Source organism: Ahaetulla prasina, chromosome 5, assembly GCF_028640845.1.
Source record: "Ahaetulla prasina isolate Xishuangbanna chromosome 5, ASM2864084v1, whole genome shotgun sequence".
Classification (NCBI taxonomy): domain Eukaryota; kingdom Metazoa; phylum Chordata; class Lepidosauria; order Squamata; family Colubridae; genus Ahaetulla; species Ahaetulla prasina.
In genome coordinates, this window is record NC_080543.1 from 83,844,854 (window position 1) to 83,869,835 (window position 24,982).

The 24,982-nt window shown below is 38.4% G+C and overlaps 1 protein-coding gene across 1 annotated transcript in view; it reads right to left on the reverse strand.

Annotated features, from left to right (window-relative positions):
* REPS2 (RALBP1 associated Eps domain containing 2) overlaps window positions 1-24,982 on the reverse strand; it is a 201,226-nt gene that overhangs the window by 101,690 nt on the left and 74,554 nt on the right. Inside the window, exons 5-10 of the mRNA XM_058186758.1 lie at window positions 10,714-10,805; window positions 8,624-8,762; window positions 5,550-5,613; window positions 4,753-4,895; window positions 3,387-3,478; window positions 2,404-2,475 (exon numbers count right to left, since the gene is read on the reverse strand). Of these exons, the coding sequence (XP_058042741.1) occupies window positions 2,404-2,475; window positions 3,387-3,478; window positions 4,753-4,895; window positions 5,550-5,613; window positions 8,624-8,762; window positions 10,714-10,805 (602 nt within the window). The remainder of the gene's footprint in view (window positions 1-2,403; window positions 2,476-3,386; window positions 3,479-4,752; window positions 4,896-5,549; window positions 5,614-8,623; window positions 8,763-10,713; window positions 10,806-24,982) is intronic.

Genomic DNA, 24,982 nt, shown 5'->3' on the forward strand with positions numbered 1-24,982 from the left:
TAAAACCTTCAGCTCCTGTTCTCCTATTTTCAGATTTTTCTGATATGCAACTTGCAAAATCTGATTTCTCACTGTCCTTTTCAAAAAATAAACCACAATGTCTCTAGGAAGTTTCCTCTGCCTGGCAATCCAAGAATTAACTCTGTAAATTTTATCAATTTGATAAGCAACCTCTTGTGGATCAAGTTCGATAAATTCAGCCAGGGCTTCTGATAATTTTTTTTTAAAATCTTCACCTTTTTCTTTGTGTAGACACCTAATTCTCAGAGCTCCTTCCATCATTCTATACTGCATCACCACCACTTGATCTTCATTTTTGTCCAATTTTATTTGCAATCCTCCCATTCTATTATCTAATTGCTGGTTTGACTGAACAATTTGTTGCACCCCCTCCTCCACCCCCTCCAGTCTTTTTGCCAAACCTTGAAAAGTGATCAAAGTATCTTCTCTTATCTTTTTATTATCTTCTTTTATTTCTTCTCTTATTTTCTCATTATTATCCATCATCTCCTTAAACCTCTCTTCAACACTTTTCCTTGTTCTTTAATCAAATCCTCCAAAGCTACTTCAGATCCCCTTCTGCCACCAGTCTTAGGTGGTTTAGTAGCCATTTCAGCTTTTAAAAGTCACAAAATTTAAGTTTAAAGACTTCTCTTTTCCCCTTTAAGTATAGGAGAGCGCAATTCAATACAATCCACAAGTAATGTTTCCTAGCTTCTTAGTTACACAGCCTGTTTACACTTTCACTTCTTCACTTTCACTTCCTCTCAGACGCTATTTTAAGCAGTCAGTTAAAGCAAGGAAAAAAAGTTTCTCTTTTTAAAAGGTAGAAGTCAGGAAATCAAAAATACTTGCAATCCAATAGTTGTTCACTCGTGCTTGTTCCGTCTGCATGTAGAAATCCACAAAAAGAAATCGATTGAGCAGAGATGGACACCTTCTTCTTTTCTTGCTTTTGCAGGAGCGCGCTGAAGATCGGAGCTTAGCAGGATTCAGTGGGATTCAACCCTTCGGGGCTCTGCATAACAAAAACAAAGCCCCTGGGGAAATCTACCACTCCCCCGCTGCTCTATTCTCTCCCTTTCTCCCAGGGAGGGAAATTGAAGCGGGGAACAACTGTTCTTCGCTGTTTTCACCGGCTTTTACGATATCCAGTGTGGAGTGCCTTAATTAGGCACCCAGCGAAGAAGGTGGCGCCAACGGAAGTCCATGCTGTATAATCTTATGCAAGGTTTTCCAGAATTATCCTACAGATGTCTAATATGTTTGCTCAGAATTGCAGTCTAGCATCATTCTGTTAACATTATTTTTATCACAGACTGCAATTTGTGAATGGTGCTGCATTATAACGGCAAATTAACACTTGACAAACACATGAGTACAACCTGAATATTTTATGAGCACTGTTCACAATACCTGCAAAACGCCAAACCATAACATTTTAGATAGTTAAATTTCATCAAGTCTCTTACTGGGAATACTATCATAAAGCTAATTCTTTTTGTTTGACTATAATAGAGAAATATAATTTTATTGTGGCAATAAGAGGTACCCCCATACATATGTGAATTGCAGTTACTTTCAACTATATACAGTAAGATGCCTGCCTATCCACATGAACTGCTTAAAGTGTCCTTGCAAGAAAACATTCAGAGGAAGCTTTCAATCTTTTAGTCCTCTGTAAGGCTTTGAAGACCTGGCTTTTCCTCCAAGCACTGGGAAAAGTCTAGAGAATCACACTTTAGAACTTTGATTTGGCACCAAGTTTTTTGTTTTTAAAGTTTTTATAGTTTTAAAGTAATTTTATGTGTCTTTTGCTCTTTCATTGAGAGTCACCCAGAGTTGGTTGAAAGATGGGCAGCTACATAAATGTTTTAAATAAATACAATAAGCTCCATTTATCCTGAATGGCAAGAGGGTGTGGGAAGGGCAGGGGGTGGGGGAGAAGAACTGATCAGGAATCAATGACCCTGTTAAACCAAATTGTTTATTTTCACCACTAACTATATCTGATAGTTTAGCTAACCTGCTGAACTAATAGGATGGGATAAATAATGAGAAGGCAATCCAGATGGGTTATTTAAAATATTTCAACATCATGTAATAATTGATACTGTGCCTGCCTTTTTCTTTGTCTTGCCTGTGCAAGGGACAAAGAAAAGGGTACATGCATTGTAGTTCTGCTTTTGCTCAGGTCTCCTCAGCAAGCTGCCAATGCTTTGCTGGGAACCCAGTGTACACAGTAGTAGTTTGCATGCTTAATAAATTTATGTTGTATTTTCAAAGTAATTTAAGTGAGAAAGCTATATTTAGCTATAATATTATTAATGACACAAAAGGCATGCAAGTGAATTGTTACATACTGACTAGATCAATAATTTACAAAAATAAATGGTCACTAACTGGTTGAACAGAAGTTGCCTCAAACAGAATCAGTGGCACTGAGTTATTTGGATCTTCACATACAGTTTTGAGCTAATTATATTAAAAAATATATAAGAGAAAATTATGGATATTCATCTCTGGTGAGAAAAGTACAGGAAGGTTTGTATCTACTAAAAATTCAGGAATTAATTAAATAATATTTTGACTATTTGTAACAATGAATTAATAACTCAAACAAAGTGTGCAAAGTCTTTAAAAGTTACACTTACTGTTTTTAGCTAAAGAAGGAAAAAATCAGGTAGGAGCTGTCTAAAAATGATCCCTGGGAATGCACAGCTGACTCCCTATCTTGATACAAGGTTTCATTTTCGTGCCAAGGATTCAGTATTTCTTAAAACAAAATTCTCCCATAATTTTGCCAACTTCGGCAACCTCCATAAGGCTTTCTTTTGGCTGACTATGCTGGACTCAAACACAGCAAATTACACTTTGATTATAGCTGTGGCATCTAGCTGCTGCACTTCGATTACAGCGTTCACCTTTTCTTTTTAAGAAAATGTTGAATTTGTCTAAATGGTGTAGGGTTTCCTGCCTGGGCAGGGGGTTGGACTAGAAGACCTCCAAGGTCCCTTCCAACTCTGTTGTTGTTGTTGTTGTTGTAACTGGTAATTGAATCCAATCTTCTTTCTCTACTTTGTGCTCTTCTTTTTAAGAAGTGCATTGATTTTAGTGCTTACACAACTTACACTGATTTTTGGAAGGGTTTGAACTGCTGCCCTCCAGCCAATCCTTCACCAGCTCTGCAACAATTACCTTAGTGGTGAATGAAAAAAGTTGAGAAACTAGTGCTTTATAATTTGGTCACCAACCCACTTAGATAAATGCACTAAAAAAGCACACAGAGAGGAAAAGAAACTGCTAAAGGAAGTTATGACATGAAGATGGTTTATACACCATTGTTATAATTTAAAGTATTTTAAAATAAGATGAGTTGTTCATACCTCAGTCCTACTAAAGTCTTGTGTTGATTGATTTACTGACAATGACTCTGAATAAGAATTCAGTACATATTCACCTCTAGGTTTAAGGGAAGCTATAAAAAAAAGGTTAAGCGGCTGGTAATTATATTTTCTAGGCTTATTTTCTCATTGATTTCTACTTTAGCATATTCTGTAACCTAATGATAATAATTGGCCACTCTTCTACTTCATAATACAAGACTGGAGTTTGTGATTATCATTTGAATAAGGTTCCCACATATTAAAAATATTTTTTTAAAAAATTGAATGAACAAGTTATGGTAAGCTGCAGCATTTAGTTGATCTTGACATACCAAAAAAACTAAGCTGAGTTAAACTTACGGTAGTTAATGCTTGGAGGGGAAACTACAAAGAAATCCTAGGGCTGTAGGAGACTGATAAACTAAAATGAAAGAACTAGGGAGAAAGTAATAAAAAGATATGAATAAATAAGTTAATGCTGTTCAGTCACTGTTCATTCATTCTTTGGGATGAAAATATGGGAAGTTTCTGATTATTCCCAGAATGTTGTAATTAAAAAGTACCTCTCAAAATTAGGCAATATATTTTAAGACTATTTCGTTTCCAGGCACACAAAACTGGTATAAATGGTATTAAATCTTTCTAAACAAACTTAGAAAGTCCTGACTGGGTCCTGACTGGGTATTCATCATAAAGCTCCCAATTTTCTTTGTGTGATAGTGGTCTCTTTAAATATAAGAACAATACCCAAATAAGAAAAGAACCCATATAAAATATTTTCCATACCAGTATTTTAGTATCTAAAGGTCACTATACTTATTTTTCATTGGGAAAGTAAGATTTATAGAAGAGCAGTAACCTCATTAAACCCATAAAAGCTACATTAGTTGCTATCATGCCAAGACACACTTTGGATTTTTTGGGGGGGGCAATAATTGTGACCTTAAAGAGAAATCCAGTAATGGTTTCAAATTGTTATTCTATTGAGATGTAATATACTATAAAGTGCATTGTAGTGTTATGGATATAAGATTAAAAATAATGTCAGCACAATATACAATAATCATATTGGAAGGATCCAGATGAACACCGTAGGGCAAAAAGGCCCAGATTCCAGCTTCTAGGTCATGAGTAAATAATTTTAAGAATTTCAGGACACAGACTTCATGAACAGATATTAGCCAAGCTTTTTGGCTACATATAGGTTCGCTGTTAAGTGAGTCTTTCACTGCTGTTATCAACAGACCATACATTGATTACCCACAGTTTCAGAGCATTTTTCCTATAATTATTGCATAAAAACAGACTGTGGTTAAAACACGGTTTTAATTAACTGAAAACCTATAAACAAACACTAAAACTTTACCTGCATGAAGATAGTCAGGCAAGAGCGTCTCTGGCAAGCTGTCTGGCAAAAGATATCCATTCTTCCGAGCAACAACAAGGTGAAAGGCAGCACAGAACTCTGCTAATGTCAATGCTCCATCACAGTCAACATCACTAAGTTCCCTACAAATCAGATAATTATTTTACAACCCTATTTTCGAAAATGAAAACCTGTTTGTTACACCACATTTTACTCATGCAAGTATTAACTAATGTGATTTCTAATTGTAATGCAAATAATTTTATTACAAATATAAATTACAATTATACTTTATAATAAAATATATTGCAATTGCAATAAAATTACAATTAAACTACTATGATTTTTAAAAATTACTTTACTTTATGTTTATTTGTATAAGTAGGCAAATTTAGAAATGTAATATCCAAAAAAAGTTGTAATGAGTATTGTAATGAATATACATGAACTATTACTGTTTAAAAGAATCAGGATATGAATTCATAAGCACAACTAGAAGTGAAGCTTATGATGTTAATTTTTCTGAATTACATTTATCTGAACTTAATTCAAACTTTTATACTTTTAGAGTCCTTAATATGCTCTTTAGAACATTTTTAGATTACAGTACTATTAACATTTTGTTAGGCCACTGAAAAGATAAAAGCATAAAATAAATATTAATTTATTCTCTACTTTGCTTGGATCACAGTGTGAGCCATTGCTGAAGACATTTTCTGTTGCATTGGTTTATGTACAGACACAGGAAAAAAATCCCAGAGATAAAATAATATTATAAATTAGAAAATAGTACTTACCATATGTGTGAAAGCTCACAGATTGGCAGTTTAGATTTTGTAAAGAAATTCTTAGCCACAGAACCTGTTAAAAATGATGGCCAGAAAGCACTAAAATAAATAATTCAGCAACAAATTTTCTACTGCTATCTTTATATTTCTTTTTTAAAAATGAATCCGTTTATTTGATGAATCTATTATCTTCTAGAACACTGTTTTTCTTATGTAACTTTAATAATAATTACAATATTTCTTGCAATGTTCATCAGTATTTTATTTTTCAGAGAAAGATTTTGAGGCTTCTGAAAGACAGTATTTATCTGTTGTTTGTTATTTTTATCCAGTATATTCAGAAATTCAGTATATTCTGAATTTCTGAACTATAGTTTAATGCTACCTGAAAATTGGTAGTGAACGAGGTATGATTATCTAGGCTGGGTTGTAGTTTTTGTTTCTTTATTGTTTCTATGAAGTGAAATAACTTTTGTACGTGTGAGGTGATGGATTCTGTGTAGGGCTGAAGTTTTTTGGCAAGGAATTTGGCGAGATTTTGTAGAAGTGAACCTATGGAGCTGACTATGAGTCTGAGTGGTGTTCCTTCTTTGTGTATCTTGGGGAGGCCATAAAGCTTGGGGCATCTGGATGACAGCTTTGACAGCTTTAGCCTTGACAGCTATCCAAAACAAATACAACCACCCCAAACACATCCTAGATCTAACCAACCACTGCCTAACCAACACATACTTCATCCATAACGGACAAAGATATAAACAGATAGAAGGAGCACCCATGGGATCACCCCTTTCACCCTTCATCACAAACTTATACATGGAACACTTTGAAACCAACACTTTAGATAAATCTGAACTCAAAACCAAACTCTGGCTTAGATACGTAGATGACACTTCCGTAATTTGGCCACATGGAAACGAGAAACTGGACAACTTCCTCACACATCTCAACAGCCTACACTCCAAAATACAATTCACTATGGAAATAGAAGCTAACAATCAACTCCCCTTTCTGGACGTCCTAATCTACAAAAACCCCAATGGCTCCCTAGGACACACCATCTACCAGAAAAACACACACACCAACTGCTACTTAAACACACAATCACATCACCACCCTGCACAGATCAGCTCCATAGCCAAGACTCTCATCTCCAGAACCAAACACCTAGCCGACAAAGACCACCTGAAAACTGAATTACACACTCTCACAAACGTATTAATCTCCAACGGATACCAAAGAAACACAATTACCAGCCTAATCCAAAGGGAGACACCACCCAAAAACCAAGACACAGAACAAGACAACGGCATCACCCTCCTCCCGTACATCAAAGGCACCACAGATAAAATCCGCAAAATTCTCCACAAACACAACATCAAGACAGCCTTCTGCACAGACCAAAAAATAGCCAACATCTTAAGAAACCCCAAAGACAAGTTCCAGCTTGAAAATCAAGGAGTCTATGAAATACCATGCAAAATCTGCCTAGCCACATACACTGGACAACTAATAGGAGAATAAATGCACGCATCGCAGAACACAAGAACGCAGTCAGAAAAGAAGAAAAAAACTCCTCCCTTTTCCAGCATCTTAAAACCACAGGACACTAAATTAATTTTGAAGGAACCAAATTAATCTCCAAAACTGAACACTATAACGAGAGAATAATTATGGAAGCCATCGAAATAGAGAAACACCCCCACAACATGAACAAACGGGACGACACCTCCCATCTACCAGACATCTGGAAACTAGCCTTAGTCAACAAACAAGACACCAGACCCAGGATAACACACACCACCACTACCAATCATCCTCATCAAATTCAAACCCAAACCTATCCCACAGACGAAACACAAGCAATCTCCTGGGGTCATGGTTCACCTTTTGTAACCTTCTGACAAGTAAGGTCAATGGGGAAGCCAGATTCACTTAACAACTGTGTTATTAACTTAAGAACTGAACAGAATTTAAAAATTCATTTAATAATTGTGGCAAGAAAGGTTGTGAAATGGAGAAAACCTCACTTAACAAGTATCTTACTTAGTAATGGAAATTTTGGGCTCAATGTGGTCATACAAGTCGAGGACTACTTATATAGCTATTATTTGCTGCTTTATTATTTCTAGTGCTTCTTCCTTGTTTCTAGGTGATATTTCTTGATCAGAAATTATTTGATCTTGTAACTTGGCTTCTTTTTTTTAACTGTTCTTGTGTTCCACCTGAACCATGTTAGTGATGCACTGTTTAGCTTCCCCCCCCCTTGTTTGTTGTTTTGTATCTCAGTTATTCAGTTATAACTGTAGGCAAGCTGTCCATTGGTTGGTTTGTTTCTTGCAATGAGGTGGTGCTAATATTTGATATTACAGCATTGGCATCTTATAATAGCTTGCTAGTTTTTTCTTTATAAAAAGTTACAGTGCATAGGACCTGAAATATTTAATTTTGTTTATATCAACCCCTACTTACGTTTTATTGAATATTATACATTAAAATATAGGAATTAATTCAAAATCTCCTCTTTCACTACTTATCATTCAAAGTAAGATTAAAATCAGCAAAAAAGCACTGCTATAAAGCTAACAAATAAAATAATGGCTTTGAATAATTGTTCTGTACATGTTCTACATATAATTTATTTGGTTTTATTGGCAACTACAAATCAATGTTTTTGTAATAAACTATGGTTTTATAATTGAAATCCTTATTTATCAGAATAATATAGTTTTTATTACCTCTATAAAGCATAAATAAGAAAAACTCTAGTTTCTTGAGCTAAAATATTACATTGCTATTAAAAATATCTTAGATAGGACAATATAGAACTCCAATTAGTATAGTAAATAATATTTAATTTCATGTAAATAATCCCATACTTTTACTTTACATATTTGTTTAATAGATATCAGGAAACCAGATCCTATCCATCGTGTATAACCCATCCCCACCCCTATCAACACACACACACAGTTATACATTTTGCATTTGTCTATATGAATTTCATTTACTTGCCCAGGATTCTCAGTCTAGTATTACTTTCTATGTTTACATAGAACATTACCTGAAATGAAGGATATTACCTGAAATGAAAGAGTTGAGATCCGGTTGCAAAGACTTGAACTGACTGATATAATATTCTCGTTGTTCCTCAGTTACCCTCCAAAGGTCATCTGGGTAATTACTACTACTGTCCTGTGGTTCTCTTTCTATTGAAAGAGACTTCAAAAAAGGAAAAAAAAATTTTTTTGCAAGGATAACAAAAAAACTGAGCATCCCAATGTTTCAAAGCATTAACTATGCTCTGTTCCTACTATGCCATTCTTTTAAAAATAAATAGTGTTGATACTTCCATTGAATTTGCAAAACATTATTTTCCAGAAGCCATACATATCAAAAATTGTCAAAAATGAATGCCATGGATATTTAATGTATAATCTTTTCCAGTGGAAGGGTTTACAAACTAAGGAGATAAAATCTACCTATGAAGTAAAAAAGAAAACTTCTTAAATAAATTGCTAACAATCCTCACATTTCCAAACAAGGAAAATAAGACAAATTTCAAATGAATTACAGATAAATAGTTGATTGATTGGACTCATTGTCAATATTAGAATGGGGAAAGATCAAATCTCAAAAAACAACTCTAGCCTTTAACATTTCCTAAGCAAGCACACCAGAAATAAATAATTCACAAGGAAAGGTTGCTTTTAGTCTTTAAATAAACTTTAATTCTATCAGTTGTGACCATTTTGAAGAGAAGACATGAGAAAGGACAGCAGTGAGAACTGATTCAAAAAGACTTTTAAATTGATTGATTTATTTGAATTTATCAACCACCCAACTCAAATGGACTCTAGATGTACCTCCAACTAAATGCAGTTCCAATTAAAATAAACTATAATAGTGAACATCAGTCACTCAGCTATCTTGCAGGATTTTAAAGGTTTTTTCCTTGCTATAAGCATCCACATCATAGTAACCCATGGTGCACAGTGACACACACTCTTGGTTATAAATTTGAATTTGATCATGGTGAATTAAATGAACTTTTTAGTTTTGGCATCTTGCATACATTAATTACCCAGTGCAATTTCTTCAAAAAATTTCTTGATGAAATTTTCTTGATGAAGTCACATATTTCTTTCTGACACACACTATGTTCTTTGAAATCTCTTTTCTGATATATGGAACCCTCTTTTAGTTATACACAGATGCACGATTTTTTTGTGTACATGCAAATAATGGCAGAATGAATTCTCAAGGTAGCAAACATTTTGTTTTACTCAAGCTGCTGCCAATAAGAACTGGAAGGTTGTCTCAGTCTCAAGCCCCTTGTCTTACCCATTTCCTTCTTACCCAAAGCACTATGAAAAAGTGGACAAATGGTTACTTCAGATAGACGGAGACAAACTAAAATATCTGGCATTGATTCAATACTGTTATGTCTGCCCTCCAACCTGTGAATCTTAAATTAATACCAGTAGCCCTCAATTTACAGCTGTTCATTTAATGAGCATTCAAAGTTACAGTGACACTGAAAAAATGATCATTTTTCACATTTACAACAGTTGCAGTATCCCATGGTCACATGATCAAAATTCAGATATTTGGCAACTGACTCATACTTATGAAGATTGTAGTGTCCCAGGGTCATGTGATCCTTTTTGTGATCTTCTGACAAGCAAAGTCAATGGGGAAGTCAGATTCACTTAACAATCATGTTACCAACTTAGCAACTTCAGTGATTCATTTAACAGATGTGGCAAGAAAAGTCGTAAAATGGGGTAACATTCACTCAACAAATGTTTTACTTAGTAACAGAAATTTTGGGCTCATTTGTGGTCTCATAAGACAAGGACTACCTGTACTTAAATTAGGTGGAACACAATCTCACTTTATCCTGTAGCTGATCCTGTATAGTTGTAAAATGCTTCCATTTCACACATATTCTAAAGGCCATAGTTCATATTAACTTTACTAGTTTTGGTATGCTTTACTAGTTTGCAGCAATTGTCCTTTGCTGCAAAATACTATTAGCAACTACCTATTGGTCTCATTCAAGACTAGTTCATGTAATATTGATTATAAAAATCAAAAATTATTTTTCAATACTTATGCAGCCCATGCAGAAAATTTATTTTCAATTATTTTTGCATCTCATGCAAATTACCTGAATAACACATGAGCAAGTTGGCATTGATCTGGGTCCATAATTCCCTGAAGTCAATCCATCTTGAATAGAATGCCTAGCTTCATAGGGACCTATGCAAGATTAAGATGAACGGAAATCATATGCTAAACCAAAATAAAAAATTACAAAGTTTGGATCATGTCTCATACCAAATAATTTTAAACATACATACAGAAGTGTAAAATTCACTTTATTACATAAGCACTATTAAGGAAAAAGGTTAATGAAGAAGGTTCAAATGCAAATGGTTTTTTAACACAGGAGCTTGATTCTAAATAGGTTAATTCATTATTTACGAAAAATATGTAATATCTCTCAGAACAGCAATTGCTTTTTGTTTTAACTTGAGCTCTAATTAAACTAAATTTGCAACTTTCTGCAGTAGGTTAAACCAACATTTATCATGATCAGCCAATGTTACAACAAAGCTGTTTCTGTAGTGGTTGTTATTTAAAATGCTTATTTAAATAACCTTGTTTTCTCTCTGAAAACTGTGGCACTTTACAGTTGAGAGGGGAAAAGTAAGCAGTTTTAATTATAATAAATAAAAAATAAATAAATAAATCCTAACTTAATACAGCTAAGACAAGTTAAGACAAGTAATACAAGGTGTTTTTTTGTAGCATCAGATAATCATGCTTTGCATAGTTAATATCCTGCAAATTTGTAATATCATTTTCCTTTTTGTTTTGTGAACTTGTTGCAATAACAGTATTATCACTTTTATACAGATAAATGATTTATTTTTTTAAAAATACAAAGCTGTTTTTTTTAACATCAGGGCACCTGTCTACTTAGTTAATATTGTTTATTCTGATCATCACATTTCTAAGGATTCAAATAGAAGGTCCAGCATGGCAGACATGTCTGAGATTCTTTATAATTTACTTGAGGCATAAGAAAATAAAGTATATGTTTTGTTATTCTTCTATGACCCCATTTCCCCATACTTATATATTATAATACCAAATACAAGCTGCATAATTAGTTAACTTCTCAGCTTAAACATTTTTTGCAGTTAAAAATACAGTTCACATAATCAAAAAAAGGAAACAATACTGTTAAAAATAAATTTAATTATAGTGTGATTCTCCATATTCCACATACTCCATATATGACACTTTCTTTCATATCATATTTTAATGATATAGAAAAGAGGAAGTTCTGCAATTGAATTTTTTTTTATACTATTCAGAGAATAGAGATACCTGATAATGCCTCATTTTCAAAAATCTCCCTTTCCCTGCAATAATTCTTTTTTCTACTATAGGTCATCTCAATTTTAAACATTATTTTTGGAAGTTAGGTGGGACTGCTATGAAAGGGTGGAAAAGGAAAAAATTCAACTAATGCCAGTGTATGTATCAATGTACATGGAGAGAGAAAGAAAGAGAAATGGATATATAGATGTGGCTATAGATGTAGACCATGTATTAAGAAATAATTCTTCATATAACATTTTTGAGTAAATATCTTCAATGAACTATTTTATTGCAAGGAAAGAAAGATTTGAAGGCATTGATATCTAAGAAGCAGGCTATTTAAATTTCAACTTGCCAGCTAACTGTGAAAGTGAATAAATATTAAAATACATTTACTGGATATAAACTTGTTTTAAAAAGAATAAAACATGTATTTGGTTATATTCTATGTTATATTATTTAAATATATAATTATGAAGTGCTGACCACATTCTGCAGATATCTGACTACAATTTAGCAGTACGTTGAGTGAATTGTAAAGAGCATTTTATAAACAATTGGAGATTATATTTGTTTTATTAACAGCTTATATTTGAAGACCAAAACATTCCCAAGATCTCTGATATTCTACTGCCACGATTTTTAAAAGGTTTATTGGAATATGATTGTAAATCAGTGGTAGTCAACCTGGTCCCTACCACCCACTAGTGGGCATGGTGGGCGATAGGGGTTTTGTCTGATACTGAAGCACTTTCCTTTTTTTTAATTTAATTGACTTTTAAATTATTTTTCATAGCATTATTTAAAAACATTTTCACTAGGTTTTCATAAAATTCCCCGTGACAATTTAAATTTCTGAAAATATACTACTTGTATCGCCCAGGCATAAATTTAGTTCACATTAAATTTAGTTTTACATTAGTAAAACTAAATCGCGCTATAGTGCGACCGCAAACAAAAGAGCCTCATCCCAGAATAGCTCACGCATCTTCCCCCACACCACCCAGCTGTAACAGACAAGCAGAGCTGGTAGCCGGCGCCCCCCCCCAACCCGATCCACGATACGCGAGAGGCATGCGCAGACGATGATACACTTTATAAATCACCATTACTGTGGAACCGGTGGGCAGTTATAAAATTTTACTACTAACAGAGATACAAAAGTGGGCAGTAGGTATAAAAAGGTTGACTACCCCTATTGTAAATGATCAAGTTAGGCATACAGTATTCTTAATTTACTATGTGAAAAGCAAGAACAAGAACTGGTTCCATTTTCTAGGTGATAAACTCTTAAGCAAACTGAGCACTCCACATTTTTTTTTCAATTTTTTTTATTTTCCATAATATTTCCAACAATTTAACCAGTGTACAATACATTCAATTATCCAACATTTATTCCTCCCCATAAATTGTACTCAATCGGGCCTGCCCAGTCGCCACTTCCTTCCTTGAACCTTTCTACCCTTCTCTGCCTTCTTTTACTTTCTCCACCTTCCCCCACCTCACTTTCCTACTTCCTCTCCTCCTTCCCACTTCTCACTTCCACCCTTTCTAACCCTCTCACTTCCCTTCCTACTTCTCCCCCTACTACCTACCTACCTACTTTCTTCCTTCTCTCTTCTCCTCTCTCCCTACCCTTTCCCTTCTGGAGTAGTTGCTGAGCAGGCCCAACTTTGCACCATTCCAACTTAATTAATCCTTCAATTATTCATGTACATTGGCAATCAGTCAATTTATAGTCTTCCCCCTTCCCCCCCTTCCCCCTCCAAAGACTTCCCAGAACAAAATACAGGGTATTATATCAATAATAATCATAATCATCATCATCATCATCATCATCATCATCATCATCATCATCATCATCATCATCATCATCATCATCATAATAATAATATCAGAGTTGGAAGGGACCTTGGAGGTCTTCTAGTCCAACCCCCTGCCCAGGCAGAAACCCTACACCATTTCAGACAAATGGTTATCCAACATTTTCTTAAAAATTTCCAGCGTTGGAGCATTTACAACTTCTGCAGGCAAGTTGTTCCACTGATTAATTGTTCTAACTGTCAGGAAATTTCTCCTTAGTTCTAAGTTGCTTCTCTCCTTGATTAGTTTCCACCCATTGCTTCTTGTTCTACCCTCAGGTGCTTTGGAGAATAGTTTGACTCCCTCTTCTTTGTGGCAACCCCTGAGATATTGGAACACTGCTATCATGTCTCCCCTAGTCCTTCTTTTCATTAAACTAGGCATACCGAGTTCCTGCAACCGTTCTTCATATGTTTTAGCCTCCAGTCCCCTAATCATCTTCGTTGCTCTTCTCTGCACTCTTTCTAGAGTCTCAACATCCTTTTTACATCATGGTGACTAAAACTGAATGCAATATTCCAAATGTGGCCTTACCAAGGCATTATAAAGTGGTATTAACACTTCAGGTGATCTTGATTCTATCCCTCTGTTTATGCAGCCCAGAATTGTGTTGGCTTTTTTGGCAGCTGCTGCACACTGCTGGCTCTAACAAACATAATCTAAAATATAACATAAGACATAATCCTCAGTCCTTTCACACCTTCCCACTATCAATTCCCTTCTTTCTTAAACTTACTAATACAAAACAAATCCTAACTTCACTCAAAGGCTAATTGGTTTTTTTTAATCTGATACTTATTTTGAATATAATCAATCCACTTTCTCCATTCCAAAATATATTTTTCTTGTGTATAGTCTTTCAAGTAGGCAAACATTTTTGTCATTTCTGCTAAATTGGATACTTTACTAGTCCATTCTCCAATTGTAGGTAAGTCTTCTTTCTTCCAATATTGTGCAATCAATAGTCTCGCAGCAGTTATTAAATTCAGAATCAATTTAGTCTCTATAACTGTACAGTCTGAAATTATTCCTAATAAGAAAAACTGTGGAGTAAACTTAATCTTTTTCAAAATATTCTGCATGATCCACCATATTCTAATCCAAAAAGCTTTAACTTTTTACAGGTCCACCATATATGATAACAAGTAGCATCCTCACAATCACATCTCCAACATTTTCCTTTCACATTTGGATACATACATGACAATTTTTTCGGATCTAAATGCCACCTATAAAACATTTTGTAAAAATTTTCTCTTAAATTTTGTGCTTGTGTGAATTTAATATTCCTCACCCAATTTTTTTCCCATGTTTCTAGCATTATAGGTTGTTGAAAATTTTGTGCCCATCTTACCATACAATCTTTAACCAACTGTTTGTCAGGCCTGGAAACCGTACTAGGCCTTAGGTTTCCAGACGCTGCCACATTTTTCCCCTGAGGGGAAGAAGGGGGGTTGAGAGGTATGGTAACATTCTTCAAGTGGTCAAGGTCGGATTGTGTTCACATCTGCAGAAGGAGGGCAAGAAGAGGTTTCAAATAAAGTGGAAGGATGTTGGACCATGTGATCAGCAAAGGGGTTAGGGGCGGGTGGGACTCTTGGGGTTTGTTTAACTGGGAAAAAAATCCGGAAATTCAGTTTTGGAATTTCACTCATCGTGTGCCAGTTTCCTTATGCTAGTAAAGAACTCTGAAAGACAGTGGCTTCTGAGTTTTTTTATGCAGAGGAGGTTTTTCTGGAACCTTGACATTATTCCAAAACTGAACTTCCGGATTTTTTTTCCCAGTTGGGCATTTTATCCTGGAAAAGGATGGATCCAATACCAATGGCAACCAGCAAGTTCAGCACCTTTCTTTCCTGGGGGTCTCAGGCCGGGTTTTGCCGCGCCAGCTGAAGCATTTCAAGGACTTTCTTCTCAGCAGCCAGGGGGGATTCCACCTCCCTTTAAAACTCAGCAACCAGCCACGATGGCTTCAGCCCTCCCCCAGCCACAAGCATTTTTAAAGCCACCAACAATGACCATCCCACAAATTCCTCTTCAACCGCAAGCAGGCCAGCTAAACCCACCTCCACCCCTTCACCCAACCCCTCCCGCTTTCAAAGCAACCTTTGATGGGAATCCACACCTGGATTCTTTCTCAGCAGAATTGAGGCTTACGTTGAACAATATAGACATCAATACCCATCAGAAAGAAGCCTAATCAACGCCATCTCGGATGGTATGAACGTGGGGCTAGCCTCAGAGTGAATAGCTCAACTACACAATGAACGTGCACCTGAATTAAACGATGTTCACGGATTTATTGCATTGCTTTGCAACCGGTTTCAAGATGATGACCTAATTGCAGAATGTGAAACCACCTTAAAAACTATGAAACAAGGTAACAGGCCTCTAAAAGAATTTGTGTGGGATTTTCGAAGGGTTGCTGGTAATCTTAGACATTGGCCAGACCGCACCCTCCTCCACTATTTCAAAGAGGCAATCGATCAAAAAATCAGAAAAGCCTACTCCACCAGAGGAATCCCAGAGCAGCTAAATGACTGGTGCAACATGTCCATAGCTCTGGACAGAGAATTCAACCCCCGCCAAAGCCAATAAACAACTACAACTCCACAGTGGCTACCTACAAGACCCTCCCTCTTAAGACCTACCACACCCTCCACCTTTCAATCTTCAACAATAATTAAATGTTACCGTTGCGGAAAACTAGGACATTGGGCTTCAGTTTGCCTAGCCCCAACACCACTCCCACAGTATCGCCCACCAACTGCTACCATGCAGACCCCTTCGAAAGAATCCGAATACCAGTCGCTTTCCAAGGCAAGCCATGGACCTCCCTACTGAAGTATCCACTAACCTTCCATCACCTGATTCACCTCCTAACGACTCAAACCAGGCAGAAAATGACCCAATGGTGAGTTCACCCATTCCTCCTTTTGCTTAATAATTCCAGGGGGAGGGGCCAAAAAAGATTTAGAGGCTATTGTGGACACAGGATGCACCAGATGCCTAATTTCAACCTCTACGGTCGCCCAACTGCGTATAAAAACATTTCCCTTGAAACACCCAATTAAATTCCACCAAGTAGATGGAACCTTAATTGGCAGCGTTCCAGCGACCCAAATCACGCAACTGGTTCACTTAGAAATTGGAGACCATCATGAACTTATAAGATTAATAGTAATTCCAAAGATGTCAGAATCCATCATCCTGGGTTTAGCTTGGTTGGACAAATGGGAACCCACAATCAAATGGGAGGATGGATTCAGGAAAATTATATGGGCTTTAAGACCCATAGACACAGTTCCCTCTACCGAAAAAAACCTTATCCAGAATGACCATCACAGAGAACCAATAGCCACAATATCCAATCCATCTCGTAATGAACCACGCATCCCTAAAGCATACATGGATTTAGCAGACGTTTTTAGCGAGGATAAATGTAACCTCCTTACCCCCCCCCCCCGACAAACTGATTGCGCAATTGAATTGCACCAGGGGGCAAAATTACCAAAACCCAAAATGTACTCAATGATGCCAGCCGAAATGTCTGAACTAAGAAAATACATTGACACTAACCTAGCCAGAGGGTTCATTGAACCAGCAAAATCACCTGTAGCTGCGCCCGTGCTATTCAAACAAAAGAAAGATGGTTCGCTTAGATTATGTATTGACTTCAAAAATATCAATGCAATTTGCATACAAAACACATACCCTTTACCACTTATGCACGATTTGTTGAACCACTTATCAAAAGGCAAAATTTTCACCAGATTGGATTTAAGGGAAGCCTATTACCGGGTCCGCATCAAGGAAGGTGATGAATGGAAAACGGCTTTCAACTGCCCCTTGGGCAGTTTCCAATACCGTGTCAGCGGAAGGCTCCAGCGGTTTTCATGCAATTAATTAATGAAACCCTGCCCCCCCATCTCTACAATGGGGTTCTTGTCTACTTAGATGACATTCTTATCTACACAGACAATATCGAACAACACATCAAATTAGTCAGACAAGTCCTTAAAAAACTCCTAGTGGCCAAGCTATATGTGAAACTTTCCAAATGCGAATTCCATAAGGAATCCCTAGACTACCTAGGTTACCGGATATCAAACAAAGGTATCGAAATGGACCCAGGAAAAGTAAAAGCGGTGTTGGATTGGCAACCGCCACGCACACGTAAACAGCTTCAAAGTTTCCTAGGATTCGCAAATTTTTACCGCAAATTCATTCCTTCTTTCACAGAAGTAGCTCTACCATTAACAGAATTGCTAAAAACTGGGCCATTACCCGCCAAACCCAAACCTAACCAACCCCTACCTTGGATAATGGATGGCCAACCGTCCTTTGAACACCTAAAATGCCTATTCTCGATGGAACCAATTCTTCAACACCTGGATCCAAATAAACCTTTTGTGGTCCAAGCTGACGCAAGTGATGTAGCACTAGCAGCTATGTTATTACAATGGAATACCGACAACAATCTTATGCCCTGCGCGTACATTTCTAAAAAACTGACAGACACTGAACGCAGATGGGCAGTTTGGGAAAAGGAAGCCTTTGCAATGCAGTGGGCACTCCTCTCCTGGAGACACTTCCTTGAAGGGGGGAAGGAACCGTTCGAGGTGTGGACGGACCACAAAAACCTTGAAAACTTAAAAACCCCTCGAAAACTTTCTCCCAAACAAGTTCGATGGGCTCAGTTTTTCAAATGGTTCCATTTCACCCTCAAATACATCCCCGGCGACCAAAATCTACTGGCTGACGCCCTATCTAGGAAACCGCAATTTGACAGCCAATGCGAAGAGGTAGTACATGCGATGATTCCCGATAGCGAACCAGCCAGCCAAGCACTTACTCGACAGCAATCACGCCATGGTGCTAACATCCCACCAAATAAACGACTAGCGGAATTAAAATCAGCGCTCACTGACGATGCTTGGTTTAAAGAAAACATGTCGGACCTCACCTTAAGGGATGGACTACCCTGGAAGGGAACCAAGATTTATGTACCCCTCGTTATGCGGCTAGCTATACTACAGAGAAGCCACGACTCTCGCCTAGGAGGTCACTTTGGGTTTTTGAAAACTCTCCACTTGGCTAGAAGGCAATTCTGGTGGCCAAAAATGAAATCAGATGTCGAAGACTATTTGCGGAGCTATGCCACCTGTGCCACCATGAAGTCCAGACCAGGGAAGCCCCCTGGACTCTACAACCCGTGGCCGAACCCACCAGACCTGGGAGGAGATTGCCATGTATTTTATTGTTGAACTCCCACCTAGTGGGGGAAATACGGTGATATGGACCGTAGTGGATTTGTTCTCTAAACATACCAGCAAAGCGGTTAGGGGGGTGGGACTCTTGGGGTTTGTATAACTGGGAAAAAAATCCGGAAATTCAGTTTTGGAATTTCACTCATCGTGTGCCAGGCGGGAGGTGACAAGAGCGTGAGTGACTGTGCATAGGGCATCCCGATCAAAGAAGGGGCGCAACTGGCGAACCAGGCGAACCTGGTGAAAGGCTCTCCTGGAGACGGCCGACAAATGATCTTCAAACGACAGCCGTGCATCCAGGAGAACACCCAAGTTGCGCACTCCCTCCTTTGGGGCCAATAACTCGCCCCCAACAGTCAGCTGCGGCTGCAGCTGACTGTATCGGGGTGCCGGCATCCACAGCCACTCCGTCTTGGAGGGATTGAGCTTGAGCCTGTTCCTCCCCATCCAGACCCGTACGGCTTCCAAACACCGGGACAACACTTGACAACCGTTGGGGTGGCCGGGGTGAAAAGTACAGCTGAGTATCATCAGCGTACAGTTGATATTTCACCCCAAAGCCACTGATGATCTCACCCAACGGCTTCATATAGATGTTGAACAGGAGAGGCGAGAGAATCGACCCCTGCGGCACCCCACAAGTGAGGTGTCTCGCGGTCGACCTCTGCCCCCCTGTCAACACCGTCTGCGACCGGTCGGAGAGATAGGAGGAGAACCACCGATAAACGGTGCCTCCCACTCCCAACCCCTCCAACCGGTGCAGCAGGATACCATGGTCGATGGTATCGAAAGCCGCTGAGAGGTCTAATAGGACCAGGGCAGAGGAATAACCCCTGTCTCTGGCCCTCCAGAGATCATCCACCAACGCGACCAAAGCTGTCTCCGTGCTGTATCCGGGTCAGAAACCGGACTGGCACGGGTCTAGATAGACGGCTTCATCCAGGTACTGGGGTAGCTGGCGTGCCACAGCACTCTCTACAACCTTCGCAGTGAAGCGAAGGTTGGAGACCGGACGGTAATTACCTAAATTACCTTTATGCTAGTAAAGAACTCTGAAAGACAGTGGCTTCTGAGTTTTTTTATGCAGAGGAGGTTTTTCTGGAACCTTGACACTGTTTCTGAATCAATTTCTACCAATACATTATATAATCTCTTTATATGCTGTTGACCTTGGTCTTTTATTTGTTTTACCAAATTATCATCACTTTGCCTGATACCAATTTTCTGATCTATTTTCCATCTAGCTTGCAGTTGTCCATACTGAAACCACGTATAATTCCTCCCTTCTTCCCTCAATTTCTCCCTAGATTTTAATTGTAATTCCCCCTTCTCCATTATCAAAAGCTCTTTATAAGTAATAAGCTCCACTTTTTGAAATATATTTATATTCTCTATCATATGTCTGGGGATTGCCCATATTGGTATCTTACCATCTAACTTATATTGGTATTTTTTCCAAACCCTCAACAAAACACTTCTAACCATATTATTCTTAAATGTCTTATCAATTTTCTTGTCATATAATACATATGCATGCCAACTATATAACAAACCATAACCTTCTATATTCAAAACCCTTTCCTCTGTTAAATTAATCCAATCAGAAATTAAAGATAAGGCAACTGCTTCATAATACAATTTCAAATTAGGCATTTTTAAACCCCCTCTTTCCCTAACATCTTGCATTATTTTTAACTTTATTCTCGGTTTTTTACCCTTCCACACAAATTTACTAATCCCTTTTTGCCATTCCTGTAAGTTTGCTTCTTTCTTCAATATTGGTATCATTTGAAACAAAAATAAAAATCTAGGCAGAACATTCATTTTTATAGCTGCCACTCTTCCCAACAGTGATAATTGTAATTTCTTCCAATTCTCCATTTCTATAATTACTTTCCGCCACAGTACCTCATAGTTATTTTTATATAATTTCACATTCGATGCAGTAATATATACTCCTAGATATTTAACCTTTTTTACTACTTCAAATCCAATTATTCTTTCTAATTCTTTTTTTTTATGTATATTCACATTTTTAATTATCATTTTTGTCTTCTGTTGGTTTACTTTAAACCCAGATACCTTACTATACTGATCAATTGTCTCCTTTAAATATATAGCTGAATGTGTTGGTTGAGATAAAGTAACAACCAGGTCATCTGCAAACGCTCTTAACTTATAATCTTGATTTTTAATTCTAATTCCTGTTATTCGATCTGAACCACGTATATTACTCAATAATATTTCCAAAGTTAAAATAAATAATAACAGTGACCAAGGCTTTTTTTTTTTCCTTAATGGCAAAAGGTCAGAGACCAACTGCTGGAGAGATGGAGAGAATTTTGGAAAAGTTATCTAATATGGACAAGAAATTGGATGAAATAAGAGCAGAAATTGTGACTATCCAAAAGGATTTAAAGGATACTCAACAAGTTTCAGCAGAAAACAAGCAGAAAGTGGAAGGTTTGGAGGGTGAGATGCGGGCAGTGCAGAAAAGAGAGGAGACGACAGGCAATGCTGTGCTTGGACTACAGATGGATAAAATGTCTTATTTCCTTAGGTTTCAAAATTTGGAAGAAGTGGACCAAGAAGACTTGAGAGATGTTGTGACTAAATTGTTGGGAGAATTTCTTGGGAGAGGTGTTGATTTCATGAATTGGGATGTGGATCGAGTTTATAGAGTTAATTCGCAATATGCACGCACGCATGCAGTTCCCAGAGAGGTTCATGTCAAATTTGTGAGAAGAGAGACGAGATGAAATTCTTAGAAAACATAGGAGTGGGGCACTGATTTACAGGGGCAGGGAGATAGCCATTCTGAGGCAGATTCCCAGACAGGTACGTGAAAAGAAAGAAATATTATTTTGTTAAGCAAATTGTACCAGAAGGAGTGGGCTTCAGATGGCTGATGCCAGAGGATTGATGATTTTCCGGGAGGGCATTACGAAAAAATCAGTACAATTGCGGAGGCTACGGCCTATGTGGAGGAACACAAAGCCCTCCTGGAATCAGATGACCCAGGAATTGAAGAAGGGGAGGTTATAGATCATGGGGCGGAAGCGGCTGCCGCTGTTGCGGCCCTGGAGTTGGGTCAGGCTGAACCCAGAGTTCTGAGATCCAAAACTAGGAAGTGATAAAGATATTTGGGATTGTATTGGTTTTCCTTATTCTCTTTTGTACGATATTCTGTTTATTCTTGACCCTTCTTTATTACGTATTTAAAATTTGTAAACTTAGCTACTTCGTGTCACCTGCTTGCCATATGGCTGTTGTATGTGTTAAAAAATTTGAGTAAAATTCTTATTTTAGATAAGAAAAATGAAAATTTACCATACCTGATATGTATTTGTATAAACCTTCTTTTGACTAATAAAAACTTTTTGAATAAAAAAAAAAAAAAAAAAAAATAACAGTGACCAAGGCCATCCTTGTCTAATCCCTTTCTCAATCTTAAAAGACACTGTTAATCCACCATTTACTATTATTTGTGCTGTTTGCTTTCGATATATAGCCTTAATTGTTTGGATAAAATGGTCCCCAAATTGCATTTTTTTCCATTACTTTAAATAAGAACTGCCAGTCCAATCTATCGAAAGCTTTTTCCGCATCCAAAAAGAAGAATGCTGCTGAGACCTGGCTATTTCTTTCCAAATATTCAAGTATATTTACAATTTGTCTCATATTATAGCTCATCTGCCTTCCCTTGATAAATCCTGTTTGATCATTGTGTATTATTTGAGTCATCAGTGGCATCAATCTATTCGCTAATATCTTAGCAAATATCTTATAATCAGTATTTAAAAGCCTATAATTCTCTGGTTTAGTACTATCTCGATCTTCTTTAGGTATTTGTTAGGTCCTTGCCGCTACGACCTGATCTGTGCATGCCTGTCGCTAGCCGCTGCTGATTGGTTAAGCCGTGGCTAGCAGAATAAGCGGGAGCCAGCAGCCACCTGATTGGTTACTCCGGCTTGACAGCTAGCTATTTAAGCAGCTATCAAGCCAGAGTTCGTCTGAAGAGAATCAGCAGAGTTAGGCTCGTTAGTTTTCACTGTTGCTGTTAAGTTCTCTCACAAATGAAAGTAATCTGTTATGACCAAGCCTCGGACCTGCCTTGTTTGTTCACAGTATTGAACACTGGCGACGAATGTGGTGAGGTGATGGTCAGTAAAGATTCCTCTCGACTAGCAAATTTCATTGCTCACCCACAATGGCAACCACCCTTCCAACTTTCTTGCCTTTCGACTCTGCCAGCGAAGCCTGGGACACATTTCTTGAGCGCTTTGAGTGTTTCCTGCAGGCTAACGATCTGTCTGATCTCTCCGCTGGCAGGAAGCACGGCTATTTTTTTGAGCTTGTGTGGCCGGGAAACCTTCACGACAGCTAGGGCTCTTACCGCCCCGCAACCGGTCTCCTCCGTACCCTGGGAGGTCCTTCTGGAGAAGCTGCGGGTCCATTACTCGCCGACGCCCTCTCGCATTGCCAGGTGGCACGCTTTTAGACAGCGCATGCAGAGGGAAGGGGAATCCATTAATGAGTATATGGCTTCCCTACATGTCGCCACGCTACATTGCAAATTTGGTGACTTGGACAACATGTTGTTGGATCAATTGATTATCGGGGTTAAGGACTTGAGGCTACAACTCCGTTTGCTGGCTCGCACTGACGTAACGCTTCAAGTAGCTATGGATGAGGCTCGAGCCGCTGAGATGTCTGAGAAGTCGTCGGCGGAGCTTCAGCAGTTTCACATGGGAACCGTTCCTGACAGCAAGTCTCAGACTGTCCATCATGAAAATTCGTAGCCTGACACGCTATCCGATGAGGATGGCGAAGTGAGCCGCCTCAAGGCAACTCGTAAGAACGAATGGAACAGAGATGTCAAATTCCCTCAAGGTGGTTGTCTGGGATGCGGTGAAAACCACCACCGTTCTATTTGCAAATTTAAATCAGCGATTTGCCGCCACTGCGGCAGAAGGGGACATTTTTCAAGGGTCTGACGCGCTACTCTGCCCGTCTTGGCCGGAGCCCAAGCCCCTGTCAAACCCAAGCGTGGGTTCAAGAACCTGCCCGGTCGCCGGGAGGAGTGCCATTCTCTGGCCCATGGAGAGGACATTGCTGCTGTTGTCATCAGTCATGCATCCTCTGGCTTGTTTGCCAACAATATTTACCTCAAAGTAAACCTGGAAGGAGTTCCCCTCACCATGGAGGTCGACACCGACTCTTCTAAATCGCTCATCTCTTGGTCTACTTTGCGGCGCCTGTTGCCCACAATCACCAAACAGCAGCTTCAGCCCTGCCACATCAAGTTACGGGACTATCAGGGCAACCTGATTCTACCTTGGGCTGTGTTACCTTTAACATTTCTTATGATCTTTTTCAGGTTGTCTGCCTCTCATCGTGGTCAAGAACAACCTTCCAAGCCTCCTGGGCTTGGATTGGTTTGCTGCCCTGCACCTTGACATCTCGGGAATCCATGCTACTGTACCGGATGCACCTACCCAGCTGTTTACCGAATTCGCTGATGTTTTTGATGGGTGTTTGGGTAAATATACTGGGCGGCCCATTTCTTTTAATTTGGATCCCCAGGTAGCACCTATCCGCCTTAAACCGCGAAGGGTGCCTTTAGCGCTCCATTCTAGAGTTGATAAGGAGCTGGATAAACTGATCGCCCAGGGGGTCCTAGAGCCTATTGACCATTCAAATTGGGAGACCCCCATTGTAATACCACTGAAGCCGGACGGATCCATAAGGATCTGTGCCGACTACAAATGTACCATCAATAAGGCCCTCCAGACAAATCCATATCCTGTACTGGTTGTGCAACACCTGCTGCACTCGCTGGGGTGGGGGCGGGTGTTTGCTAAATTAGACCTAGCTCAGGCCTATCAGCAGCTCCCAGTGGATGACCGGACT